Source organism: Hylaeus volcanicus, chromosome 8, assembly GCF_026283585.1.
Source record: "Hylaeus volcanicus isolate JK05 chromosome 8, UHH_iyHylVolc1.0_haploid, whole genome shotgun sequence".
NCBI lineage: Eukaryota > Metazoa > Arthropoda > Insecta > Hymenoptera > Colletidae > Hylaeus > Hylaeus volcanicus.
Window position 1 is genome coordinate 17081283 of NC_071983.1, and position 17666 is coordinate 17098948.

The 17666-nt window shown below is 41.4% G+C and overlaps 1 protein-coding gene across 4 annotated transcripts in view; it reads left to right on the top strand.

The window, feature by feature from the left end:
* The window catches only part of LOC128881643 (ecdysone-induced protein 74EF), a 208507-nt gene that overhangs the window by 159809 nt on the left and 31032 nt on the right, over positions 1-17666 (top strand). For 3 of the 4 annotated variants that reach the window (XM_054132910.1, XM_054132909.1, XM_054132912.1), the window contains 3 exons: positions 8756-9016; positions 14821-14988; positions 15561-15800. In XM_054132910.1, the coding sequence (XP_053988885.1) occupies positions 8756-9016; positions 14821-14988; positions 15561-15800 (669 nt within the window). The remainder of the gene's footprint in view (positions 1-8755; positions 9017-14820; positions 14989-15560; positions 15801-17666) is intronic. The other variant, XM_054132911.1, reaches the window with a different exon arrangement.

Here is a 17666-nt window from a genome sequence, read left to right on the forward strand (position 1 = left end):
CAATCGCCGTCGATTCGTCGCGGTTTCTTATTATTTGGCCGAGTTACGTAATTTCATGGCAACATCGAGACTGCCACACTTTCTCGATTCCCAGGTCGGGTCGTGTTCGAAAATTTCATGGCGGGGTTCGATGTCAGACGAGGTAAAACCATCGGCAATTAAACGTCTCCCCTTCTACTCGTCGCTGAATCTTTAATAACCTAGACGATCCTGTTTAATTCATGAGCGCCAGGTGAGCACCGTCTCCGGAAAACGATTCGTCCCGCGATTGGAATTTAAACGTTTCCTCCTTTTTCCCTCGTTTATGCCATCCTAGAAATTACTACTTCGATATATATGTATACCGGTGTCTACGTTCGATCACCTAAGCGCGAGCAGTTGCACGCCATCGTTGACTTTAACGATTTTCATACGCGAGATAAATGACGAATAAAAGGCGTAGTAGCGATTGCTATTAGATAAAGTCGAGGTTGAACCTCCTATTAATTTTTGATTCTTTACAAGGATTTTGTACCTATAGTTCATTTTATCCAAAGTATAACATCGATATCGAGTATTACTTGTACCCATTAACCCTTGGAGGCCTGATTTTCCAAATTAAATTTTAAACAATATCGATGTATTTACTATTTGTACAATTTTGACAGCTGACGTTTATTCTTTTTTTAACGTTTGTTCGAAAGAACGTTATGCAATGGGAACATACATACAGCCAAATATTAAAAACAAACCAATTGCAAGTGTACAATTCGATTTAAAAGTCCGGTATCAAATTTTAAACTTAGGGTGTTTAAGGGTTAATCGCTCTCTCGTGAGATTTGTTTTATTAACAACCAAACGGTCTATTTTCACCTGTTTGATTTTCTAGAATCCGATCACCAGCCAGGTCTGAGAAGCTTAGACGCGATTAGGGATCGTTTTACGAGGCGGTAGATTATTTTCCTTTCACGGATTTACAGCGAGTCGGGCGTGCGTTGTTTTTTTAAACGATATCCTCCTCTTTTGGTCTTTCTTTTCGAAACGTTCGGAACTGTTGGCCACCCTGAACCGTTTATAACTCGACGAATACTTTCACGGGAGAAGACAGAGCTGTGATTTCCACGCCCACCGTTCTTTCTTGCAGAGCCACAGGTGCGTGCTGTTGCACCTGCGTCGGCCGCGAAAACGCTGCGAGTCGTTTCACGGCCATAATTTCCCCCCTGTCTTCCGTCGAGAAACCTTGACTCGTCGATTCCCTGTGAATCTGGCGAAGTGCTTCTTCAATCATTGAAATTCGATGGCACGGAGTTCATGGTTTAGAATTTGGGCGGAGTTTGGAAAATTAGAATCGAAGTTGGAATTTACATTTTCTTAGCAAGTACTAGATACCGCACGTGATCGAGATCCTTAATGCTTGCTCTGCGTTTAGTTTAACATCATTCTTTAGAACCGAATTTTCTGTTTTATATAGCTGGCTCGATGTATCGAGCCCAGTGTCTTTGACTGGTTAATATCTAACCAGTAGTTGATTGGAGATATACAATCCTCGAATCCATCCACTTGAACACTACCTACTCTGGAACTCTTTCTTGTCTACCTACTCTGGCCCAAACTGGCCAATGTCCTCCATAGTCTAATACCTAAACGGTACTAAACATCAATGAACTGCTCCGTCTATCTGTCCAATGGGCCACCAATAACCGTATAATTATCTACGCTATGTAAATGGGCTCAGTGTCCTCGACGGCCTAATATCTAAACGCCACTAGACTGGTGGCATAGAATCGTGGGAGGGCGATGTAGATGGCGTGGAAACGGTTGTAGGGCAACGTCGATCGATCGAAATTGAGTGTAAACACCGGGTGAACGGGCCCATCTGACAGTCGATTCACGAAATCGCTTGCGCTGCTGCTTTGGTCACCGAATGACCGACATACGCCCGAGCCGCGCGTGATGTCACATAGAAAGAGAGAGTCGTTACCGTTACGCAATGCCCGCTCGGACCGGAAGGTGTGTGCGCGTGCGTGCGCGCGTGTACGTGGCGAGAAAGTTGCGTGGCCCGGGCAAACGCTGACCTTACGTACGCCTCGTGTGCGTGTACGCGCGACGGGACCGTTCGGGCCCCAATCTTTGGGCATCACTTTACACGAATAACGAACGGAACCAATGATTCCATATCTCATGCGCGACGATTATATTTTTGTTTGTTATTCTATAGCTAATGTTGCTTGTTGTCATGATGAGGCCCAATTATAAAAGTAGAGAAGTAGACATTACTTAAGTGTAGCTTTTGTTTAAATCTTTCGACTGTCGAAGTAAATTTTTAGTTTACGCAAGATTCTTTGCAATGTTTATTTGTTTATTTGTTTATTTGTTGGATATCTGTGTTGCACAATTATGTAAAGGTACACATAGGATGGACATACTGAGATAGAAATATAGATAGTCGAAATCATTGAGTAAACTACGGTTAAACTATTAATTTGTAGTTCGAACGGATACGCTTGCGAGTCAATTCGTCGGCATACCGATTATTGCGCGTTGGACCGATGGACTCTTTCGACAGAACCCGTCGCGAGGAAGTGAGGAAAGCCGAATACATTTGGTCGAGACGCAATCGCTTGTTTGTATATCCTGGTTGGCTAGTTGCGTTCTTACATAAAACAAAATCGATGGCTTCAGAATTTCATTAAAAACATCACTTAGAGAAAAAATTGTATTCACCGTTTCACGTGCCCCTTCAAATAGCGTAACTTTGTCTTCGGTAGTTTGTCCATATCACTATCACTAACAGAGATACAGTAGCTCCTTGTTAAAGCATCACGTATAGAATGTAAAAAGTTGAACCGGTTACATTCATTCAAACTTAATACGTCAACGCAAGTTCTACTAGTCGAAAAGAGTCCTGCAAATGTCATTCTCTCCCGCGATTGTGATAATCCCCCCCCAAAAAAAGGGTCGAAAGGCATTGCCCCATGGAACCACATGATCGCGCGGACACAACCGGAAGTGAGCTCCAAGAGTGGAGCAGAGCCCCGAGCGCGGAAAGCGATGAAAACTGCTCTGGCTCGAGGCTCGCGACGAACCGAAGCGGGGATACACGGTCGATGCGGCTAGACACCCACCCTTTCCGCTCACGTGGAGGGCGAGTCAAGGTCAAGCAAGGTCGAACCTCCCCAGTGACTCGATTCGCCACTAACGAGCCGGTGTAGCTGACTAGTCGCAATTAAGATGGCCAAAGATCGTGAAAAGCAGTCCTCCATGCCTGCTACGAAACGATCATTCGTTCCCAGTTCCTAGAAAAGCGATAAACTCTACTAAGTTAGAGGTTTATATCCGAACAATACGGTGGTTAACCGAGCTATACAGCATTACAGGTTTCAGCTCGCAAAGGTTGTAACAGAAGCTGAACAGAAGAAAGGCTGTACTGTAACAGAATCGATATACCGGTTAGTCCACGTAACTTACCCATCCTGATTAACTTCTAAAACTTTTCATAGTGCCCCTTTAAATCGTACAACTTTTGTATAACAATTCTTTTCATAGAATTATGAGCAAGTTAGAGTGCTCCGATACATGATCGTGCTTATTATTTTATTTTATTCACGATGAACAATTGGCTCCTCCGTGACAAAAGTCACCTCGTCATTGCAACTATTTGTTATTAAAAATCCCATCGAAAGTATTCCGAAAATTGTTCACCCTCGAAGTCCCCCGTATTACGTGGGAAAGTAGTAGGTCGGGCGCCATAGGCTCGCATAAAAGTTTCAAGAGCGTATTTTCGCGACGCACCGTCGACCCTCTCTATCGACTGCTTCTGAAAAGGAAGTAGTTCGCCGCAAAGTAGTAGGTTTGCGGACTAAATTGTCGGCGATTCGAGTCGAATCAATATTATTACCAACGGCTGCGACGTGGACGACACGACGAAGCATGGAGAAAAACGAGCACGTTCGGGGTTGCACGGTAACTAGCCGTTTATTTGCAACCGTCGATTCGTCGAAAAAAAAAATCGAGAGGAGTCGTGCAGGAATAATAATAGCGGTAGCGTTGATCTGAAATGCACCCTCGACGGTGCGGCGTCGGCCTCGTTAAGGGTGTAGCGTTAGCCGAGGTCAACGAGGGATCCTTAAACTCGAGGCAACCGCGATACCATCTCCTTTTCCTTTGACTTCCGTTCGAAACGAACCAGCGAAAGCGTCGCTTCCGCTCCGAAGGATGCGTGTCTGACTCGCGTAAACATTTTTCTAGGTGCTTTGAAAACCGTTATGTCTCCTGAGTCGAGTCACCGAGCGGGCGAAAAAAGTGGCAAACACTGTATACAGGAATTTAAATTTGTATTTTCCTCGATACATTTTCATCAAGCTTCGGCAATACGATACTATCATCATCGAATTGGCGAGGCTTCCCCGATGAAAATGAGTCCAAACACGACCTCGTTTGGGTTAATTAAACTGATTTCAATTAAAATCACTTTTAACAAAAAGATTCAGATTCAGTTACGTGTAATTAAAGGTGGCCGAAACGAGGTCGTGTTTGGACTCATTTTCAACGGAGGAACCTCATAGATCCAATGGCAATACTTCCGTCACGATAACAAGAAAAATATACGACTTAAAATTTCGATACTTTCAGAATGAATAAAACCGGTATCCTCTCTCGATATAACAACACCAACTTTTACTTTCCCTTAAGAATTTGATAATAATTGGATATACTGAAGTCGTGTAAACCGTTTCTCGATTATGTAATTGTAAAGAGTTAAGTTGCGATGCACGAATTCGGCGAGCCCGTCCGAAACGAGGTTGATGAAAATTCTTTTCGACAATATAATAGCCCTCGCGAGTAAGTGGTTCGAGCGCGAGGCCTGGTATTTTAGATCCAGCGTTAAAAAAAAAAAGGAAAAACGGTGAACGCAAAAATGCCAGTTGCATCGGATATCGCGTAGAACCGGATATTCGGGCTTACGTCAGGCCAGTAACGCCGGCCCACTCTGCCTGTTCCAGAAAATTACGAGCACGGACTCGCGGCAGCCTCGTTCGCTCGTTTCGCTCGGCGTCCGTGACTTCTCTCATTATTCTTCCCTCCGACTTTTTCGCCTCTCCTGTTTTTCCCTTTGTTCAGGCCCCGCGAGCACCCTTCTCTCCCTCCTTCGTCCTCAATGGCGGATCTAGACTAGCCGGGGCCTGATAGCAATTACTCCGAGGGGCCCTTTCCTCCTCTGATATGTTTCACGAGAGGCAAATATTATCATGAAAACATTTTCATTCTCCGTTATAGTATACACTCTTGTTCACAGTAATTGCTCTAATGGCCAATTAAGTGTATTTATATAAGAGATTTTCTTTATGAAAGGCAAATATTATGAAAACATTTTCATTCTCGGTTAGTATATACTCTCGTTTGCAATAATTACTCCAATGGCCAGTTAATTGCATGTATATAGGAGGGTAACGAAAACTATAAAACTATATTAGAATTAGTATTAGTATAAAAGTATTTATCTTTTACACTTCTGAGGTGGTAAACGAACGAATCTCCATATTAAAATCTAATTTTCAAAATTGATTACTTAAGAAGTTTTTCAATTTCCTACGTTTTACATTAAAATTCAACAATAATGAAAACCAGAATTTTCTCAAAATTCCATTTTCAGCCAGTGAAATTAAAATTCAATCTAAGGCCACTAAAGTTCAGAAATTTAACTTTTAAATTTAATTTCTAAAACTAAACCAACCAATATCGGAAACTGATTTTAATTTCAAATCGAATGTTAGTCTTTTAAAATTGGAAACAATTGGTAATATTAAAAAATGGTCTCAGTTTTATGGTAGATCCACTCCTGCGCAATGTTGCGTCCGCGAGTCCGTTCTCCTCGACCAAGCCAGCAGAAGAAACCGATCGTTTGCCGGTCTCCTGCGCGCGGCTAAACACAGCCGCGAGCTCGATCTACGTGATCATAATTACCGATTCAATTCACGGATCCCCTACGTTGACGTCAGATCCCCGAGATGTTTATCGCGGATCGCTGCTCGCCAGCGAGCCTGCTGAATCCTCTTTGCCCCCTGATGATCGACTTCCTTGAGAAACGCGACGCCTTCGACTGGGTCGAGTTTTGACCCGCTCTTCCTGTTGTTCGCTCGCTGTCTTGCCTTTTTAAAAGTTGCGCTATTTCCTGATCCCTGTAAATTGCAAAAGAACATTTCAAACGAAATTCTCGTAATCGTAATTCGTTTTACATACAAATCTTTGTCTGAATATTTTCGAATTTTCTGTTCCAATTTACAAGACCCTCGGGGATAGTAGAATTTTTATTTCGGAATATTTAGAATATTCTTTGGAATTTATGAGTTCTGAGGAGGTATAGTACCAATGAAGTGTAAAATATGTTAGGTTCGATTAATTTCGTTTCAGGTGTCCTTTTTAGGAAATAAACAAACAGAGAAATAAGGATGAGAACTAATACAGATTCGTCGTTTATTAGAAAACTAGCTGCGCCCCGCGATTTCACCCGCGTGGAATACTATTTATTTTATGTCGTTTTTGTTCGATTCACAGTTCAGCCACGTAAACTTCGTGACACAGTCAGTGACTGTCTTTTATTTTCCGTAACGCAGACGTTTTAATCGATATTTCTGAGTTTTTATTTACAAATGACACCTTATTTTTATCAAAATAAAATATAGCCTACGTCCTTCCTCAGGATGCAATCTATCTCCTTGCCTTTGATCGAATACTGTTGATCGGTTTAGACGTAAAAAGTTAACAGACAGACAGACTTACTTTCGCATTTATAATATTGGTATGAATTAGTATGGATAGTATATAGATAAAACAAAATATTAGCCTAATAATTTCTAAACATGCAACTGGTCACCGAGTGACAAATGGAATAAAATAATCTGCTTCGAATGATAATTACATCTTTACGAAAGTATCGGCAACGTTACGACACAGCCGAATTTCATTCAAAGCGGCGACTACCAAGTACAGGCCGTCTTAAGTAATAATTTCGACCGAAAGTTTCCACAACTGCGAGGAGCTTCTCCCCCTCCCCCTCCCCTTTCCGTGGTCAGTGGATTCGAAGGAAGTAAATCGACGGGAGGCGATCTTTCTACCGATCCACTGGCACGGTTTCGTCATCGGCGACTTTCTCACGGGACACGCAGACTCGTCTGGAGCGCAAATATCGCGAACCTCATCCGATTGCGCAACGACAGTCTGATCGTTTAACCGTGTGGGTGCCGAAAAGTAAACGCGGCAAAAAGCGGTCGACACACTTCTCCCTCCTGGACGGGCCGTAACCGCTGGACCGACGAGGCACGCCGATCGGTAAACTTCTTATACAGATTTACGTTTGGCGTAAGGAATACATGATGGCCAAGTTTGAGTACGTTGCCGGTTAAACGTTCGAGTTGTGTAACGACATGTTTCGCTCTGAAAGGACCACGAGGGTATGAAGAAGGTGAAAACTTTTTAAACGTACGTAATACGCGTATCGAAAAAAGTATAGCGTACTTCTGGAGAAAGACATTATTCGGTAATCCCAATTCCAATCGCTATCGCTCAAACAAAAATGCCTAATTCGTCCGCGAGTCATATCAATTTTTTTAATATATCGATCAACACCGTGAGAATTGACCTACAATAAACATTGTAAACGAACCGTTACACGTCTTGTTCGCGATTAGTTATTGGAACACGATGTTGCCCATCTCGGGAAGAAGGAAGAAAGCGCGACGAGGATACGCAGCATCCGAGCTAGTCGATTTTCCACGGCGAAGGCGATTTTTTCCCCGCGTCGCCGCGAGAAATTGCTTAATGAAGCCGCGAGGTTGGCGCTGCCTGAAAGGAAGGTAGAAACGTTGCAGTGGGTCAAGGAGAGACACACCGGCTTTCACTTCCTCTCCGCAGCGCCGCGCTATACCCCTCGAGAACACCTCCCATGCCTCCATTTTTTTCCCCGTCGTGCTTCCTCAGCCTTCTCGGCGCTACCGTTAGGAAGCTATCCGGCCACTGGAATCCGCTTCCACGGACTCTGGATCACCCGATTCGTTTTCTTCCCTCGAAGAGATACGATCGAGGTGGAGATCCGTCCTCGCCGCAAACGTATACAAATTAGATTCGTGTTCGAGCTGTTACCGGGCATCTATTATAACCTTAACGTTCTCCGAGCAACATGTAGGTCACCCTCGGTATAATTTCTCTGGATCGAGAACAAACGCAATTTCGAAGCGTACTTGTTGTCAGAGGTGTGGGCCAATTTACAGAAATTATTCTGACGAGCAAGACGTATTCAGATTCGAACGAATTCGGGTTGAGTGACCATTCGAGTAACGTTAGGAACTTTGCGATATGTAGGTTTTCCTCGGAGTAACGTGTATAAACTGAACCCTGATACAATTTCAAAGCGATGTGAGCCAGCTTATACAATTTATTCCGGAGAGCTAACACAAATTAGAATAAACTAGCGTCAGCTAGCCATTAACTGTTCATTAAAATCCGTCCGTTCATCCGTAATGTATGGGCATAATATTGTTATAATTGGGTGTTATCTCTTCTGTCACAGATACCGGGAATGTAATTTAAAAAATGCGGGTATTCAGCGCAAGCATTACTTATGCAAGCATTACTATTGCATTGCATACTTGCTTTTTTAATTTAAAATTACGAATTGTAATTTAAACATTACAACGATTCAACGTTTCAACGATTTCAATACACTAATATAGATATCTTATATATAGCTAACGTTTCCAATCGATGTTTGGTGTTCCAGTGGACACCAGGGAGGTCCAACCGCACGATGCGAGCGAGAAGGAGCAATTAGGCTTGGCGAGCGTTAAGGTAGAGCCAGGATCGACCGGGACGACGACGACGACCTCCACGGGGACTCGTCTGTTGCACGGTATTCTCTCACAGCACCCCCAGCAGCACAATTTAGGGGTGCAGAATGGATATGGGCGCCACTTGGCTGGCCATGCTCAGATGGGCCAACCGCCCTACACCACTGCCACTATCGCCACCACGAGTACGCCAGGTTCGTGACGATCATATTTCCCTTATCCTCCATGAAAGCCCGGTAAACCCTCCGAAATCGAAACTTGGAACAAATAATAGCGTCACCTTCACCAGTCATAAAATTGACGAGGTACACATACAGTGAGTGTAGAATGTATTCGTACACCGATCAATGTCCCCCAAAAATTTGTGTGAAATTGTAGTTTCTTAACTTCTTTTTTTATAATCAATGATATTTTACATATTCTCGGAAATCCCTAAGATAGATATAGTCCAAACAACATTTACTAGTTAATATAATTTGTGAAATTAACAAAAAAAATGCGAAAAGTGGGTAAAAGTATAGAAGCAATAAGTATTTGTACGATTCTTATGATGAACCACTTACAGTAGAGTTTGTAACGTAAACACATTAGTTTATTGCTCCGTGCGAATTAGAAAACATCAAATTTTCAGTAAAATACTTTTATAAAAGGTTCTAATAGAGGAATGGAAAAAGATCACACTTCGAATAACTAATAATTTACTTAATCTAATGCTTAGAAAAGTTACTATAATTATAAAATCAAAAGAAAATTTCACGAAGGAAGTGTTATATACTTGTAAATTAATGTAAATTTCCTTTCTTTTTAATGAAGTTTTAAAAATTAAACAGTTGTGCGAATACTTATTGCTACAATATTTCTATCGATTAATTGTTATATTTTATAGAATATGTTATATATTTTTTATATTTTAATAGGAAATATTTGGAATATAAAAAAAATTAGTAAGGGTTTCTCATTTGAATTTGCTTATCGAATTTACATATAAAACACCGAACTCGGCACCCATTTAAAAATATTTACTTGCGTTAATACAAGTTTCGAATCGAAAATTGTCGCGTTGAGATATCTAAAGCAAACGATGCTGCGTCAAAGCTCGACATGGTTGCAATAGAAATGCGGAGAAAGCATTGGAAAGGATTGCACACAGCCGTGAAAAAAGTGAAACGATACTATGATGCGATACTATGTTGCCGAGTTTCCTCTGAACTGCTTCAAAAGATGATCTTGACAAATACGGGCAAAATTTTATTCGTATAGATGCGCAAATCTGCAGCGATGCAGTCGTAACGTTTATTCGAAGAAATGCAGAAATGAAACGAAACTATTCTTTGCTCCGCATAAATATAACTTATAACTTTGTTAACTAATTCCAACTACGCAAAATATCATTCATGCTACCTTTAACTATGTAGAAATGAAAACCAATGTCATGACGGTCGATTCAATTAGAAAGAAAGTAGAACCTCCACGATGTGTAATAATTATTAAGGCGAACAATCGACTGTCTAAATGATTCCAACCCAGCAAGTCCCCATCAGGATTTAACAAAGTTCACTTGTTCACCGTGAAATATTTCATCCAGTGATTCAAATTTTAATTTCTAATTTTATTTTACTTTCCATTCGTTCGAAATTTGTATCCAGACAACAGTTTCACCCGATGACCGATTCGGAGGGAATTTTCGCGAACACGGTACGGTCGAGGATCGATTTTCCATCGTCGCAACGTGCCGCCGGGGCTAATAATAATATTTACAGAGCAATATCGACGGTTGGTCGGTAAACAACCGGACAGGAAATCACTTCCGGCGTGGCTACGTCCAGTAAACGTTTGACTTTCCTCTCGGCAGGTTTTCACGGGCACGTCGGGTAAAGTGTTCTCTCCTATTGGCCGTTTCTCGGCCGCGCGTTCAACTAGCGATTCCCCGCCGTCGCTGACATTAATCGCCAGAGACGACAAGGTGGCAATAAAAAGGCGAAAATTCCTGTTTAGCCGTTGCTCAGAGCAGCGATATCGATTTCTCGGCTTTCCGTCGGGCTCGTGCAAAAGATTTCACTCGCTGATGTTTTTATTTTTTCCTTGTTTAAAGGAGACCGTCCTGAAAATTTTGCGACCGTCTGCGGCTTCCGTTTTTAGAATGAATTCGATTTCCCCCCGAGACCAGACGCTCGTTGAAACATTGATCGTTTCCTTTTTTTTTTTCATGCGACCGGGATACCGATATTGGGTCGCTGCATATGCGACGATCAGACACGGTTCAACGTGCAAGAATAGTTTCTCTCCTGAGCAATTTTTCACAATTTTGTCTCGATATCGACGCAGACTTGGCACCGATATAACCAACGAAATAAATTACAGAGATACGAATGACAGCATCCTAATTGATTTTATTGTCGTATCTTTATTAAAAATCTGTTGAATTATGAATTACGAATATTTGAATCGGTACGTGATATAATCCACAATGAACAAGTGAGTTCTGTTTCCGTTGCATATGCATTATTCAGAGTTTATCCTGAAGTAGGCTCAATAATGCTGGGTGAAATATCATTTAGACACTTATTACAATATTCGCATTAATTATCACTTTTTTTAATTATCATGGTGGTCTAGGTTTTTTAATTGAATTACGAATATCCTGAATTTCTTAAACCTTTGCACTCGAGAGGTGACTCTCAGTCACCACTAGAGTTGACGTAGTATATCTACCAGCAATAATAATCAATTTCTTTGGAATTCGAAGTGTCGATAAAATGATTGTCGACGAGGTAAAGGTGACCCGATTAAGCTTAGCATTCGTGACAATAAAATCCTAAGAAACATCTCAAATTATTAGTGGATATCAGATACAAAGCCTTCGAGTGCAAAGTGTTAATAGTCTGCTGATCTCCTACCATTCAAACTACTGGCAAGCGTCATTCCTTGTATATAAACTATTATATAAAATTCCACTATTATATACAGTGGTTGTAGAAAGTATTTGTACCCCGATCAATTTCCAAAAAAACTATGTAAAATTGCAATTTATTAACTTATTTTTTACAAACAATGACATTCTACATATTCTCGAAAATCTCTAGAATAGATAGATTATAAAAAAAATAGCTATTTATGTAAGTTGCGAAATTAACACGAAAAAAACAATTAATCGATAGAAATATTGTAGTAATAAGTATTCGCACAACTGTTTAATTTATAAAACTTCATTAAAAAGAAAGGAAATTTACATTAATTTACAAGTATATAACACTTCCTTCGTGAGATTTTCTTTTGATTTTATAATTATAGTAACTTTTCTAAGCATTAGATTAAGTAAATTATTAGTTATTCGAAGTGTGATCTTTTTCCATTCCTCTATTAGAACCTTTTATAAAAGTACTTTACTGAAAATTTGATGTTTTCTAATTCGCACGGAGCAATAAACTAATGTGTTTACGTTACAAACTCTACTGTAAGTGGTTCGTCATAAGAATCGTACAAATACTTATTGCTTCTATACTTTTACCCACTTTTCGTATTCTTTTTGTTAATTTCACAAATTATATTAACTAGCAAATGTTGTTTGGACTATATCTATCTTAGAGATTTCCGAGAATATGTAAAATATCATCGATTATAAAAAAAGAAGTTAATAAACGACAATTTCACACAAATTTTTGGGGGAAATTGATCGGTGTACGAATACATTCTACATCCACTGTATATAATATACTGACCCCTGGCTTAAAGCATAACGCGCGCCCAGTGGTCTTTATCGGTTTGGTTTGAACGTCCAGAGCAAAAGTAAAAGCACAAGGTACCGTACGAATCGGCGCACGTGATAACCGAACCTTTGCAGAACGCGGTTGCGCAACCACGTGGACGGTGGAGTAGCCGAGCGATCCGGTTCAACGGAGCAGCTCCACGGCGAAACGAACTCGTCGGGGAGGTCGATTACCGAAATAATCGCTCGTTGCATAAAGCACACTCGCCTCGAGCGCGAGATTCGCGAATGTCGGGGCTAACTCGTGGTGGTCCTGCACGATCGAGCCCCGGTTTTGCATAACGCGACGGCGACATCGACGCTTGGAAACTCCCGCTGCGGTGGCGGCCATCGAGCAAAACCAGGGACGAATCGAGCCTGGGCTTCACAGGCCCACAGTGGGCAAATTTAGATGCCAATGTTAGAGTTGACAGCGATCGGGAAATCACTGTTTATTCGTTATTCGCTGCAGAGGACATGTTATAGTATTAAAGATGATTTATAATTTTTGTATTTGTAGGTTTATATTATATTTTTGGAACGACGCCTTTGAAAAAGGTTTCAAAGTGCCTGTGTCGAACAGTTATATTGGAATGGGGTGAATAGAGAACACTGATTTAAAAGTATGTCAAGTTTTGTAGGGTGACTAGAAATATTAAATTTTCCGGATGAGTAAAAACATCGGTAAAATTTTCATCAAAATATATATTAATGAAATGTAAGGACACAAAATGAACTGTGGGTAACCTTTCAACCGGAGACGATACAAACGATTCATTCTATTGTTTTGATAGTAATTTTAACGAGTAACGAACAAAGAGTTGTCCATCTTTCACCACATTCCGCATTAATACTTTGATCCGACAAGTACAAATTGCATTTTAATTTTGCATTAACTTTCGATAACCCCTCTGAGAATGTCACTGGGGTGTCTTCCTGTAGGGGCGGAGGTTTGCAAAATTTCAATGCTGAGTAGTCCAAGACGAGACAGCGCCGATCTCCGCGAGTCCAGGACCTTTTAGGACTGGTTTCAGACGGTTGGCTTTCTCTCTCTCGTTGGCTCGCCGTCATCCGGGAGAGAATGAGAGAGAGGGAGAGGAGAGACCGTGGGAAGCGCGAGCGTAATGCATACCCAATGACCGGATGACCTTCGCCCGTTGCATAAAGATGCCTTTAATTGACGGCGCGCGCGAAAACACGTTCGGCGGTCTGGTGCTCCATAAAGCTAGCTCCCTCGACGCTTCGGAGCCGCTGCTGCGAGCCGAAGACCACCTCGGAGCGTTTAATTTGCTCCCAGCCGGCACAAAGACCGGAGAAACCGAGCGGAATGAGTTCCAAGAGCGAACGTCGTCGCGCTGAAATTTGACCGTCTTGCAAGCTGCGGTGGGGACCAGAGATGGGCAAAATTGTTATGTAGATTTATATTTAAGAGGCTGCTTAATCGTTGGTCTTTTACATTCAATATTATTGGTAGAGATATATCACAGTGAAAAGATGATGGGATTTATTCTGGAGTAGAACCATACATGGATTTATGTTACTTAGATAGTTAGATACTTCGATATTAATTTTAGTAATATCGACGAAGCATGATATATTCTACCTTCTTTCCAATTAAATCGATTAGTCAGCAATCGTATTAGAACTATGGATGTCCTGAATTTAAACATTTTTGAATAACACTGACATCTCTTTAAACTGGATGTATAAATGTTTATATACACAGAGTGCTTCACGAAATTCACCTATTACTGGAATGAAATTTTGCCCATCTCTGCCGAGCTCCCAGTCCCACTATTATTTCGTCCGACCCAAAACGAACGATGCACCTTCGCGAATTTATGCTCCCAAATTGAAACTTCCTTTTCACCACGCGAAGCATCTAAACTCAGAACAACAATTTCTTTGTATCATCTGCATTCGTTTGCATCCAGAACACTGTTTGCCCAAGCGAGAGTGAGGTCTCCACAGCCTCACTCTCGGTCTAGCAAGCGATATACCTCCTCGAGCGTCCCATGTGAGACTCGCATCACGGAAAATTGAACTTGAATCGTCCGTCATCGCGAAATACACGGAAGCTACCGCCTGTTTTCTGCGGTTTGGTAATTCCGTGCAAAGACACGGCTAGGGAAGCGAGCGAAGCGTTGCGAAATCGTTCCACCCGCCGGGCCCCGAGTTTCCAACTCGACGTTGATCGTGCGATGGACGCAATTACCAAAGGAAGCGTGTTTCTCTTTTGTTGCATGGGAACAGGAAGCGGATCACTGCCAGCGAGTCCCGCGGACAGCGGAGTCAGCGACGTCGAGTCCAGCACGTCCTCGGGCGGTAACGAGGACGCGAATCTCTTACTGAAGGCCAGGCTAAACCCTAACACGTCCCTCCAACCGAGTCTGGCGTCTCATCATTCTCATCTGTCGTCAGGTAAGCACAGATCGCCTAATTGACGCTTCGCAAAATCTTATAGACCTTACAGAATTATACAAATTTCGAATTCGTCCCTCGATAGGTAACGATAAAGATAGATATACTACGAACACTTGGGTTCGCGCGAGTAATTTTTATCGCTAGGTGTCGACTGTAACAAACATTTGTCTTTGACAAAGTGTCAAATTACAAAGTATGTAAGAGATGAGATGTAACAATTGCGATGCATAGGAGAGGAGATATTTGAAAGTGGGAATTACTGGTCATAAACGATAAGATACTCGACGACTGTAATGTAGAAAAAGAAACATATTTAAAAGTGTTAATTACGATACGCGAAGGATAAGGTGTTTGGAAAAGTTAACTGATACATCAAAAGTAAATGAGTTTACTACAGGCAAATTCCGTCGTGTGCGTATAAAGAAAAGGGAAGACCGGTAATTTGTGACGAATCGCGCTTTGGAATTGTCACTTATTCGCTCGATTAAAGTCGTTTCGACGTATACAAAACGTTCCCTCGAGCGTTATCCGTCTTTTCTCATTGAACGTCTTTATCGAATGTCCGACAGCAGCACTCGGCAGGTCAGCCTGTCACAGTCCTGGCGTTTATCCGTCGACGGCGGGCTTCCTGCCGCCCTCCTATCATCCCCATCAACATCATCCCTCCCAGTACCATCCGCACAGAGGGAGCTCGCCTCACCATCAACACGGGAACCACGCGATGGGCCCGACGATGGGACCGCCTCACCATCACCACCACCATCAAACGCAGAGTCTCCAACACCTACATTACCGTCAGCCTCCTACACGTAAGTCCAACGATATTTTATCTCGTTCACTTATCGCATTTTCAGTATTTATTATATTTATCCAAAAAAAAGTTAGGCCCTTAAAGTGGGACTCAAGTTTCTTACCTATGCACATTGCAGCGCATAACAAATTGTCGGTTCCATAATTTTCTCCTTTCATCGAAGTGTTCTCTTTAATCGGTAATTTCAGTATCTCGCGGCTGCATCGAGAGATACGATACGCGATGACGCAAAGACGATAGGCTCGGATTTATTTCGGCTTGTCCTGGATATTGATCTCACCTGCGTGGGAAAAAAATATTTATGCCTCTTAGGCAATTACATTCGGTAAATAATGTCCCTCCAACGCTCGCACGGAGAAAGGAGACTATTCGAACGAACCGATCGATGGATCGGCGCCATTGGGTGGTCCGCGAGCAATGTCACCAGTAATTTTCTTCGAAATCATTGAAAACAATGGGGTAATTGTCTAACCGTGTCCGTCAACCGTTAGAATACCGCGAGCTCTCGTATTTGTAAACGTTCGGTCGATTAATAATATTCTATAAACTAACGTAGTTCGGCACGGTTTGAAACAAACATGATCAATATTTACTTCAATATGGCAGACATAACATAGTACATAATCGAAAATCTGATTAGAAAAAAAAACGTATAAAAAATAATCGTAAATTTTATAAGTATACAATCTACCTCGATTAGAAAGAGTAGGTTCATATTTAGAATTAGAAGAGCATTATCTTATCGTAGAAGAAAATTAAAGGTGCATTCTAATCCATGAAGAAAGTTAAGAAGCTCGTACGACCCAGACCGTAGTTCCTTGCTTGAATTTGAAACGATTGTTCTTTAACAGCGTCGCGACTGTCTTCCGCTATTGTTTGATATCGATCGACGTCAACTGTCGATGCAGAAGCGTGCACACACGGATTACGTAAATCATAAGGCGCATCGCGACGTTCGATGGTTTCGAAGAAAGGAAAACAACTTGTAACGCTTTAACACCGCTTTGCGTGATGACCGCGTTCGACCGCAATACGAATCCCAATGAATACTCTTAATCCTTGGTCGTTATTCATCCATCGAGACCTCCTGTTCTCGTCAGTGCAAAAGGGGGAATTCTCATTATTACTAGTTAGAACAATGAGAATTTTTTATAGGTTTCTTCTTCCTACAGCTATTCTACATCTTTTCCCAACTACAGGATATATCGTTCAAAGCAGAATGCGCGAGTCCCCCTTTGCACCAAAGAACTATCATGAAAACGTTTGTTTCGATAGCTTCATCCCCTCGTGATATGGTAACCATTCTCCTTTAACTCTTTGCGGCACAGGAATTCAGGTCATAAAGTAGAACCATGTTGCACAGGAATTTTATTGGGTTTTAAATCAAACAAAATTGTTATATTTTTATTAATAAAGGTATCACATAATGTAACAAAATAAATATAATAACAAGGGGCATCACATTTATAGTTTTAAGAACATTAAAACATAAACAATAAATAGAAATATGTTTTTTTGTATTACTCTCCAATTTGCATGGTGGGACGAATAAAATCCCACCATACTTTCATCATTTGCAAACAAATTTAATCCTTAGTTTTTATTATAAAACACTTCACTTGTTCATATAGAACTAATTTTTATATAAATTAACTTACCTCTACGACTTTTCACATAAAACCAGGAAAGAAATATTATCGCAATAAACCTTCCGCTTACAACAATTGTTGAACCGGTATTAGCATGTTGAAAGTTGCCAACATAAGTGCATACATTTGTAACATTGGACGAATATATTACCAACTGCTTTACGTAAATAAGACGAAATATAAACCTATACACATGCAGCTATTGCAAAATTTCG